Here is a 12,403-nt window from a genome sequence, read left to right as displayed (position 1 = left end):
CATTGGTTCTAATTAGACTAAAGGGAACATTCCCAATTGGGAAAGTCAAGTCAGTGATAACCTTGACTGAGATATGCACAATATACATACTTCTATAAGGAGACAACAGTGAAAAATTGAAGTTATTATAAAAAGTATATGCTGCTTAATCTTATTTTATAGTGTCTACTGCAAGTATAGGCATAATTAAATAAGTTAACTCTGAATAACGGAGAAGTGTCACTGGTCCCAACAGCACTGTCCAAAGAATGGAGTATATAAGTCTCTGCAAAGTATCCTGTGGATATATACATTGAATCTGTGTTAGTTTCGTGTATGTGATGCATACTTGTCTCTCATGACTTCTGTAAAAACTTGCAATTTCTTTCCACTTGTATAAAAGTCGACTTCCCTGTAACTCCTCGACAGAAAACAAAGAAATTGCATATCTATACTTCTTTCAGCTATGTGAGTTCAAACCATTTAGGCTCAATGGGTATGCCATTTGAGTTCAATTGGTGAACCATTTGGTTTTCATGCGTGACTAATTACTTCCAATTAGAAGCACTAATTCATATCAAATGGTCAGGCCCAATAGGTGGCGAAAACACAATTGGTTTTTGGCCAATTCATTTCAGTGGGAAAATTCTCATTGGACCCATTGATTTTTTTTTTACTGGGATAGGCCAAGCTGAATGTTCTCAATGATAACTAGAATTAGAAAATCAATAGAAAAGGGTGAGGATAACCAGTGCTTGCTGATGGCTGTAGAAGCCAGATGATAACCAGCAAAGAAAATTAGAGGGTCTCTTAAGGGAAGAATGGCAAAAGCCTACCCAGGGATGCAACAGCTGAAATACGATCTAAAGCAATTTTTGAAACAGCTCAATGGAAAAAAAAAAAAAAAGCAACTGCACTTTGCAGCATGAATTCAAATTTTGGAGCTGTTAAACAGGGAGAAAACCATACATTCGGCACAAAAGATGAGATGTGAATATCAGATCGTATGAATGTGATCTAAAGGTAATCTAGCGAAGGCCACCTGCTTAGTATATTTCCTTTAGGAATCAATGGTCCGTGCCTACTTTTGTAAATAAGCATCTTGTACTTCAAGGCATGCTACCACACTAAAAAAAAAAAAAAAGTGAGCCATAAAACCGAGGAGGTTAATTTTTCAAACTTCGGGGACTGAATAAAAATGGAAAAGCTAGAAAATATGCATTTTGTTTTTGTTTTTTTTTTCATCTAACGTGGTTTGACTATCTTAATCACGGAATATTATCTTGCTTGCAAGACAAAATCCACAGCTTGTGTCCAGCAAAGTCAGCTCCAGAAGAGCCCAATTCAAAGCCATGGCTGTGATCAGCCTGAGCTTAAAAGCGAGCACAATACAAAAAAAAAAAAAAGTAAAAATAGCGACCAAAAGGCGAAAGGGCAAATGCCAAAAGCAGATAAGAAAGCAAGTCGTAAGTGAAGAAAACTGATTAGCGAGCGCGTCTTTGGCTTTCTAGAGGCTGACGATGACTTGGTGGTTTTGACTAGATGTTTTGATTAAGGGGAAGTGGGCGATAACTCGGGATATTAGGATGTATATTTGGTGTACAGAGCAGGCTTTACAGTATTTCGATGTTCCAGCATCCGTAAATGTTAATTTTGGCAGTCTTGGGCTCCACTGTGGCGTTATTGAATTTGAAATCTAAGGCTGCTGTGCGTTTCCCGACCTGCTGACACCCGAAATAAATTTCATATGTACCACCTCAAATTATATTAACACAAACACAAAAGCCATAACTGATGCACCTCCTATGCTATCTGACGATGGGGAAATGAGTCGATAGCGAAAACTTCCAAACGCTGCATAAAAAACTACAGATACGTCCATTAAAAGCATGCAGTGCATAAAAAAACCAAGTGTTGAAGTACTGCGTCAAAATCACAAGAACCATCACGGCCCTTTTCGCAGTGCGACACAGTAGCAGTAGTGCCTCATTACAAATGGCCCCTTTGCCTTATGGGGATGCTTCACCGCTCAGAATGCTACCGGTGCGGTGAGGCATCCTCAAACTGCAATGGTTCAGTGTACTCGAAAGTGGCAGAAGCACGTAAATGAAACAGAGAAAAATATGAATAGGCGTTAGAATGGCATGACACCATCTCAAAATAAAACAAAAAGGCCACTGCAGTGTCTGAAATGTCGTGACTGGCCATATCACGGCCACAGAAAGTTGCCCCCAGTATGGTAAACTTTTGCGGCTAGTCAGGGCATTTTGGCACAGCATGGCACAAATTTAACAAATTCCATGCTTATAGAGGAGCTTGGCACAGAAATATACAGCCGTATCAAAATGGCGCAATTGGCGCAGCTGTTGCACTCCTGCCTACCCTTCCTCTCCTATCATTTGCCTCTTATCGACGTTCGTTGCAGTGCTACATATAACAGGAAAGGAAAGGCGCAGTATCTGTCACACTTTCTCCAACAAGTTGAGTTTGGATGGTACACCTCCATCGCTCCTGTCACGCGTCGTTCCTTGGCGTGCATTCAAGTGTGGGATTGCAGATGGCAGGATGCTAGACAAGGAGAACACATCTCGCGGAGTCTCGCGCACAGATCCAATGCTTCCTAATAAAAGGCGTTGACAGACCTCGTTCCATGAGCCTAGAAAGGCTTTTGCCTTAAAAATGGATAAGAGCAGTACTTGTTCAAGGGTTCAGATACTTGTGCTTAGCTTGCAAGATTCTAAAAACCCCCTCACTTCAATATGGCTCATCTTGGCTAAACAATTATTTAGCTGAATGCCACACACTAGATGGATACATGAATAGAGATATGCAAAGCAGAAAAAATTAATTACTTGCCACTACCAAATAATAAGCATGCAGTAAGCACAAAACATTAGCTTAATTTCTTTTAGTTGTGCTCGCTACTGATGATAAGTGAACTGAACATCAGGCAAAGGCAATAGCACAAGCATAATGTCCAGGCAAAAGTGTTTGGGAGGAGCCAGAACAAGACGATTACAGCTGTAACCAGGCACTATATGCAATGAAAGAGGGAAGCAATTCTTAAGCTGCATTTTTTAAATAACCAGAACCCATATCAAAGCCAAAGTAATGATTCAATGCTGATTTGTTAAGAATAGACCCATCCACAGGTGAAAGCTCCTGCCATTCTTGGTCTGTTAACGTATCAATATGTCCACACACTCACTTGCAACCGAAGTAAGAGCATGAGGCAAAAAAAAAAAAAAAGCTGTGTGAGAAGGATGTTGCAGTAGTGGGAAAAAGGCAGAAGCAGCCACCCAGGATGAAACCTGTGAAAAACTAGGTGGACATATTCGCAGGAGCACATTCGCCCATTCAGGTTCCCATATTCTACCAGGGTTGCCTTCCTGTTCTTATTTAACTACTTCTTGATATTCCTATTTCATCAAGCAGACCTGGATGACCCACCCTTCCACATGCACAGCCCTGTATGAGAGTATGCTATGCATGGTCATGTGCACAAAGTACCGCTTTAACAACATGGGTAGACATTGTTTTGTTTGCGTAATCTCGGTTAAAGTTCAGCTTAAACCAAGGTTGTCATCCAGTGGGCCCTGTATGAGAGTATGCTATGCATGGTCATGTGCACAAAGTACCGCTTTAACATGGGTAGACATTGTTTTGTTTGCGTAATCTCGGTTAGAGTTCAGCTTAAACCAAGATTGTTATCCAGTGGGCAGATGTAACGGCACAAGAATGCATGGGTGCAATAACAAAAAGCTTAAGCATGGTTGCGCAAACCTAAGTCCATTCTGAGAAATATTTACAAAACCCACAAGGCAAGAAATACAAAACATACCGAGTAAAAAGCAAGAAGACCGCACCATGGTTTACAACATGGCCACAAAGATTAAGCTCACTGCTTTCAGCACACTCTTAAAGGGACAGAACACTGGCCAAAATATGTCATGAAATTATGGCGGAAATGAAACGACCTTGCCTCATATAGTACAGGTCGAGCACTACAATATCAAAGAAAAAAAGCTTTACAATTTTAATTTGCCATTAAAAAATCGCATAAAAACTACTGAGGCGCTACCCTGCGGAAAAACCCCATTACTTTCACCGTAGTACCCCACGTGACTACATCTCAGCAAAATATCACTGATCATAAGTGCACAGTGTTCTTCTTTCTTCGAGTGCTTGTCATAATTTATTATATTGCACTCTCTCCAGTTTGTCTTTAAATAAAAAACACCCCTCCTTTCGTATCGTGAGGCATAGTTTCAGCTTTTGCCACTAGATGGCACCACAGTGTTTTACATTCCATGGACGAAGCACTGACAGTGCCCACTAAAACTTTTGTCGACGAGGTGTACGCTATTGTGCCGTAACAGCCTTAAGTGTGAAAACTGAAAAAGACGCTGCTCTATGCTAAACAATGTCTAATTACTATCTGGTGAGTGAAATTTATATTTATTTTTGGTGCATATTTTTTTACCACCACCAGCCGTCATCATAGTCCGTGCTCATGGTTTCCAGAATTGGACTACATAAAAACGGGTGCATGCACTGATTGAAATACTCTCAGCAAAATTTTTTGACATCGTTTCTACCAAAACCACTACGCAAATGAACATTTTAGACAACAATCTTTTCATTGTGGCAAAAAAAATTTGACACCTAAATTCCAGTGTTCTGTCCCTTTAAACAAAGCCATGTGCAAACAGCTGTAAGCACAGCTTTGATAGATTTAGCAAAGAGGGGGCGAGCATAGAAGCATTCTACTGTGGCCGCATACACCACATATTGCAATCAAGGGCCATACTACTTTAGTCGTTTTTCTGCAATTTTCTCCTCAATATGCGCACTAATTCCTGCAAAAATATAAAGAGCAATGCGATATGTTTTTAGCAATGACCCAATGCTACAACCACATGCGCTTAATATAAGGTCTGTGAATACCAAAGTGGACACCATGGCAACTTCTAACTTCTCTGGCTTCAAGAGATTCCTTGTCAGGCAGCTGTGAGCATTAACACTACAGGTACTTTGAAAGAATGTCCCTGTCTATAACAGCTGGGTCATGATGGAGCGGGTAGATCATCTTATCTGTTGGATATTAAAGTTTAGTGCATCTATCTTGATGGCCCATTGTAGCATCAGTTCAGTTCAGTCGTGTCCGACTCTTCGTGACCCTATGGACCATGTCACGCCACGCTTCCCGGTCTCTCACTATCTTCCTAACATCACATAACTTCATCTGCAGTGCCTCGAGGATGCCATCTAACCATCGCGTTCGCTGCCTACCCCTTCTCCGGCATTGTAGCATAAACACTGCCATTCACACTGCCTTTCACGAGTAATCAGTACAGCCCAAATGGTCTCACACACATGCTGCTACATATGCCTGGCTTGCCAGCAACAGGCAGTTGTAGCAGCACATACATGAAGGTGATGATAGACAGCAGTTCAGAAGAAAACCCTTTGAGAAACATATGATGCTTGCAGTTCTTCAATGGTGGTGATGATGATGCTCAGGGCCATACCCTTTGAAACGGGTCGGCACCAAAACTGGTGCGCAGGCCAAAAGTGAAAGGAAGAAAGAAGAAAGAGAACAAAACTAACAAAAGACAGAGGACTGGGAGGAGAGAAGCACGAACAGGATGATGCCACACCCTCCCAGGTGGAGTTCGGGGTTGGGTAGCTGGCTCTACACTACACTCCTACACCACGCCGCACCAGTCATCCACTCAGTTAGTCACCTCTTTGCCACTGCCACTGGACTTGAACCACCTCCTGCAGTGGCGAAGTTGGGCGCCGAGCGCGGGCAAAAACCCAGCGACTGCAGTAACGTGGCGGTCTCGAGCGGCGGCGTCGGGAGGCTCGTGCACTGTTGCACGATGTGCACCATTGTTTCGCGTTCCTTGCCGCACACCCTACAAAACACGCACTACACTGACGGGTCGTCGTACTTGCTGCGGCACTCGAGAGCACCTGCTCGTGCCTCAAAGAGGAGGCTACTGCCGACAGTGTTATCGTGCCACCCGATGGAGCTAATAGACTTTTTGTGCTGCACGTATTGTGAGGCAGAATTTCTCCTTGGCATCTGAGAGCCACATGGCTTCCTCAGCTGCCGCTACTCGCTGGGGACTTTGGTAATGAACACTGGGGTTAGCTTCACGGCAAGCAAAAAAAAATTGCTCTCTCGCTTACAGAGTACACTTAAACATGAAGTTTTGAGGTTTTGGGCTACACATAGTAAATGCCGCGCGTGCTTGGAATGAGACTCTCAATCCACGCCAGGCTACACCACTGACACTACACAGCACACTGCGAACCTCTGTCGTAGAGACCGCTTAAGTGTAGACTGCGATCAAAACACACGCACTAACGAGTCAAGCAACGGCACAGTCTTGCAGCCAATCCACACCACAACACGCGAACGACAAGGCTAGATGGAACCAGTGGACTGCAGCAACGGAATAGCAAAACAAAAACTAAACCAACAAAAAGGTATGTTTTGTTGAGTATTGCCAGTCATTGCAGGTGATGATGACTGAATCGATGTTTTGAAAGAAACGGAATTTAATAAATTTTAAATGCAGCTCCGATTACACGTTCGTTCGTCACGAACGCTCAAGGTTGCCACTGGGTTTTCAACCAGATGGCGGGCAAAATGTCGCCAAAAGTAGCCATTTTTCAGTAAAATTTTGTCAAAACATGTCTTCTTACTTCAAATATAAGGTTATAAAAGGTACTATGTACAATTGTATGCGGTGTGCTTAAAAGCGTTGGCGGTGTGTGTATTACTCCGTTAACCAGTAAACGAAAAGGCCGAAGCATTGCGTTTATGCCGCGTCGTCTGCTAAGCTGACCGTGCCACGGTCGGTCTCGAGCACGGTGGTCTCGAGATACTCGAGGGGAGCGCGCTCTCCCTGGATCTGATGAGGGCCTTTGATACATTGCCATTATATTCTAGGCACTATACCTTTGACAACGTTAAACACAGTAACATTTTGATAACTTTTATCGTCACCAATTGCGGCAAGAAATCATTTAGCTACATAAAAAACTTCTCAGAAAATCGGAAACCTTATATCAGAATTTGGCAATAAAAATTCGGACCAATCGATATGAGAACCCGAGGAACGCCACAAGGAGCTGTTCCCTCTCCGCTGCTCTTTAACGTTGCCTTGCAGTACATGGTTGATTGTCGTCGTCTGTTATCTATGAACTGACTAAGGCTATATGAACAGTTCCATTTGTGGTTACAGCGTATTCTGTAGGTGGTCGCCACAACTCCAAGCGAAATACACATCACAAGACCACTTTTCACACATGCACGCACATGCACGCAGAATCGTCTAATGGTGTCTTCGACTGGTCATTTCAGATCGCTCTAGAGCGCTCTGTGATGCAGCGGCACATTCGGCTGGTCGAAATCAAGCGCTCTGACTACATTCGGCTGGTTCTTTATAAGCGCCCGCCTCCAGCTCAGCGCGCTCTGAGGCGCTCCGAGAAAAAAGTCGGAGCGGCCCAGAGATGTGCTCACGTGACAGAGCCACTTCCGCCGTTTCGCAGGGACCGATGCGAAGCCAGGGGACACCACGACCGGTATTTGAGGTTCTTACGCATCCGTAGAAGCAAGTTTAGGCGCTTTATGTATTAGATGCAGTTAAAACGTCCCTGCTGTGTGGATTTGTGAGGCGAAATGTCGAAAAGAAGACGGATCATTACGCTAGGTACGCCGTCTGTGTTGCTGTCACATCTAGGGCATCACAACAAACATCACGACTTCGGCCGGTGAAGGGCTTTCGGGGGCTGCCGCGGCATATCCAGAGTGGTACCACGGGACACTCATTCTTTTTTTTTTTTTTTTTTTTTCGACGCGAGCCGGAGACTGAGAACGCTGAGAACAGCTGGGGCAGCGATACAGGCAATGGACAGGTTCAGCGGCAGCGGCGGCGCCCCTGCTGCCCCTGCGGTGTGCGGTTCCGGAAATTACGTCCTTTTTCTGCTTCCTGCGCTTTCGCTCGCTCTGAAACCTTGCTGACCATTCGGCTTGACCGGTTGCGCTATGCACTCGGAGCTAGAGCGGCTCTCACTTTGCCAAATCCGAACCGGATCGTGGGAGCGACCAGTCGAAGACACCATAAGAAACTATCGAGCGCCGACACTGCCCAGCTTCTGAAAAAACCGGGTGGCGTCCTGCGCCTGCTATAAATATCCCTCATTGGTCGTGGAAGGTTGATGTGGATTGGGGGCCCCAATCCTTGGGTTCCCCTATTCTAAAACTCCCTATTAGAGAGATTTAGCTTACCGTGATCCACGATCCGCCACCGCTACCCTCTACCGCGCGTGGGCGGGGCGCACAAGCTGATTGGTCCCCACGCGGCAGGTCTATGTGCAGACATCAAGCATGTGGCGCCATCTATCGGCGTCAAGGGGATCTGGGCATGCGCAGTGGAACGCGCTGTGGCGGATCACCATCGCGGATCACGGTAAGCTAAATCTCTCTATTATACGCACACTGCTGGCCCGTAGGCCTCTCGCCTTAGCCTTATCAGATCGAAGGAAGTGGGAAGGGTGCACGCACTTTATGCGATCCTCCCCTGAGGGTACAAGCGGTACAAGTAGGAACTCTAGTACAAGACCTCAAACTGCGACCATCATCATCAGACAAGGCCTCCCACCACTGGCCGGCCAAAGCATTGTGCAAGACTGCACTTGGCTGCACAAGCGTCGCAACAAATCAATGTCCTGCCAAAAAATAGACAAATTAATGTCATGGAAAAACATGCTTACGTTATTGTGCCAGAAATTCGAAAACACAGCAGTCGCCACTGGCGCCAAGAACAGTTTTCTGTCGTCTGCTACTGCGCTAGCGGGCTTTTCTTTTTTGCGCGGATAATGCTTGTAGTGGACACCATCTTCGCGGGGAAATCTGTGCACTTCAAGCAAGCGTTACACATGTACTTTGCACCCGGCTGTACAATAAACCGATGCTACCAGCGAGTTGTGATTTATTCATACCGCCCCGCGATGCGTTGCGAGCATATGTACAAACAGATATGTCTAACTTAATTCTAAGGCTTATGCGATCGCATTTTTGAGGATGTCGTTACTATCAATGACCGCAATCATGTAAACGGGCAAGAGGTGCGAAATATCTAGCGCTATAAGGACAGCGATGCCTACTCGTTCCCGTCTTCCGCAGGGAATCTCAAAGGCAAAAAACGTGGAATGTAGGCAAAGATCACTCAAAAAGCTTGCTTTCACACAGGTTTGTACGTACGGAGATCCTTGCATCATTAAATTTGTCCTTTTTAGGTGACTCTAGTGATGCTCATTCCGACTGAAGTGGTGCCCCATCCTGTTTTTTTGAGGCCATTACTACATCTGCACTAGCACATGTGACCTAGACCGGCAGCATGAGGATATAAAGAACGAAATAATAATCAAGGCATGTGTTCGTGCTTCAGAAACTAGCAGATACAATTTCAGAGGCTGTTGTCAAGAATATCCCCACTGTGGCTCTGTGATGCATGGAAAGAAAAACAGATGAACAGGCAGCAAATTCGCACTGTTCACCACAGATACCGCTACGTATGTTTTTTGACGTGAGCACATTCCTTGCATCTGCAAAGATAAGTGAGGAAAACAGCAACAGCAGCACCTAGGAAAATTAATTAAGCCACAAAGTGCAGAGTTTGAAAAGGAAATTCCTTCAAGCAACTGCCCCAGGGAAGAACAGAGTGATGTCCTGACATCAAAGGCAGCACTTCTCAGCTGGTCGATCTACCACCTTTAGCACCTCATTCACAATATTGTTCACGCAGTTGAAATAAGCTATGACACTGCAATACACTGAACAGTGCAGCATTCAAAATGTATACCTGGCTTCACACGAAAACAATTCTGTCATTACGTCCGATTGGTGTGAAGTGCAAGTGAAGTTTATTTCGGGTTCTTTACAGAAAAGCAAAGAAACTAGGGTAATGGCTATCACCGCAGACAAGAACATCGCGAAAAACTGCTTGAAAGGCATAAAGACACACACTAGAAGGTTGGGACGATTGACATTAAAGAAGGCAAAAGGTGTTTTTCTAGGATCTTGTTGTTTGTCCCAAACTCTGTGTGTGCACCTTAATGCTCTTCATGCAGCATGCACTGTTTACCATGGTTTTCTTTGGTTTATGAAGTTTACCATTCCAAAGCGACTCATACTATGATGGATGCCATAGTGGAGGACTCCAGGTAATTTCTGTGCTGCACCAATACCACTAACACATTCTTGTTTTGCATCCATGAGGAAAAAAAGGTATTACATGCAGGTATGGATACTGTGCGACCTCTTTACTGAGCCACAGCAAAACATAAATTTTTGAAAATTCATGTGCTCCTGTTAGCAATTAGGATATGTCATGGGATACGAGTAAAGACATCTTTAGCTGACCCGCTTCGCCAGGGCCCACAGTGGTTGGAGCACTCAACTACTGCGCTCAAGGATGTGGGATCGAATCCCGGCTCTAGTGGCCGCTTTTCGATGGAGGCGAAAAGCAAGGCTCCCGAGTGCTGTGCGATGTCAGACGTTAACTCCTTCACCGTTGTCTTACATCAACGAATTTTTTAACAAAACTGCTTATTTTTTTTATTCCTGATTTCGGTTATTATTGCAATAAAAAGCATGCATTCGATCTTTAAAAAATTTTTCAAGCAAACACGAAGTCAAATTAGCATATTGAACTTTATTATTTCTCACAATATGGAAGAACTGCTCAGCACAAAGTCATCACTGCCGTCCTCGCTCCCTGAAACAATGTACACTTCAGTGTCTGAATCACCATCGTTCGAAGAAGATGACGACGAAGAAAAGCGTCGTTTCCGAGAAGACGGGCCAGGAATGCACGCGTCGCCTCCGCCGGATGCCATTTTTAAAACCCATGTTGCCATACGAAAAAGACGTTTATGTGGTAGAAAAAAACCAAATCATCAGGTCAGTGCTGCCATCTGTCAAGCAAAATGCCATCTAAGCCACAAACGAGCGCTGCTCGTCCGAAACGCTGAAGGGAAGAACCTATTCAGCGAGGACGAGCTATAGTCGTCCAAAACTGTTTGGGGACGGCTTGGCAAGGACGAGCGCAGCTCGTCCGAAACGGTTAAGGGGTTAAACCCCATATACCACGTCATGGGATGCCCACAGGTGAATTCTATATAGTCTATCTTCTTCATGAACTAATATAAACTATCATTTTTTTCCAAGCTCACACAAAAAAGTGGATGCAAAAATGGTGTGTAAGCCCAAAAGAATTCATTCTTGCACTTAAAGGGACTACAGCAAAAATTGATTCTGAGCCTCCTTTACGATGTGCTCATGTTTGTAGCAAGGTGCATTAGTGGCCAAGAAAGTGGAATTTAAAATTTTTAATGGTAGCCTCTGGTGTCCCGAATGAAACATGGTGTTGGTGCATGCAATTTAATTACAAAATTGGCTGGTGATGAAATCTGTATTTTTTTATTTGTAGCGTTGGCTCTAATTTTTGAGGCAGTGTTCTCATTCTTGTTAAAATGCTGTAGTTTGCCAATACAGGCTAATATTAGTGGGTCCTCAGTATCCTTTTAAAGAACCTTAACCAACTTTTCAAAGTCCCTTGGTGTGAATTCGTAATGACCATTGATGCACTGAGTAAAGAAGCTGTTTTCTTTACTTCACACTGACAACTTTACACAATAAAAAGCAATAACCAGTACAGCTCACTGAGCACTAAAAAATCCCCCTTCATTCTATTTTTTTGTTACAACCTCATGAAAGTCATGGTACTGACCTTCATTGTCCAAAGAATATTAGTCAGGGGAACAGTGTATAATGCAAAAAAAAAAACTGCCCTGTAGGAGCAGCTTTTTTCAGGCTGCATCTGTTTAACTTACCCAACTGACTAGGTATATAAGTCTCTATCGATAAGCTATCAACACACCACAGGAAATGTTAACTTTGCTCGAGTACAGTGAACAAGACAAGAGAAAGGTCAGCATTTTCTTCTCTGCTCGCATACTGACATAGAAGGGACATCAAGTTGCCTCCTAAATTATCATCGGCAACTCAGCCTACATCTTACTTTTGGTCTGTTCTCAACACCCACTTGAAATAACAGATGGTTCTAGTTATACCATCAGACCTTAACTAGCACCTTCACCAACCACTGAAATGGAATTATGACAACAGCTGCAGGAATGCTATCTGGCGAGACACAGTGCAATATCGAAATAGTTTAGCCATATAGCTGATATAGCAAGTCAAGACTAGTTACTCATAAAATGAGTGCATCCAGTGCAGTTCTTTAACAATGAGATACAACATACATAAGAATGTGGACTGTACTACACACACACATTTGTGGCTTGATCTCGGAATGAAACAAAGCAAAGATTTATTTTGCAA

General features: G+C 44.0%; 1 protein-coding gene across 1 annotated transcript in view; it reads right to left on the bottom strand.

Annotated features, from left to right (window-relative positions):
- Positions 1 to 12,403, bottom strand: part of LOC146179164 (uncharacterized) — a 68,368-nt gene that overhangs the window by 20,679 nt on the left and 35,286 nt on the right. Inside the window, exon 7 of the mRNA XM_084580132.1 lies at positions 5,727 to 6,089. Within this exon, the coding sequence (XP_084436258.1) occupies positions 5,727 to 6,089 (363 nt within the window). The remainder of the gene's footprint in view (positions 1 to 5,726; positions 6,090 to 12,403) is intronic.

This window comes from Amblyomma maculatum, chromosome 9 (assembly GCF_055883805.1).
Source record: "Amblyomma maculatum isolate TAMU_Amacu chromosome 9, ASM5588380v1, whole genome shotgun sequence".
NCBI classification, from domain to species: domain Eukaryota; kingdom Metazoa; phylum Arthropoda; class Arachnida; order Ixodida; family Ixodidae; genus Amblyomma; species Amblyomma maculatum.
This window is presented reverse-complemented; position numbering and strand designations above follow the sequence as displayed.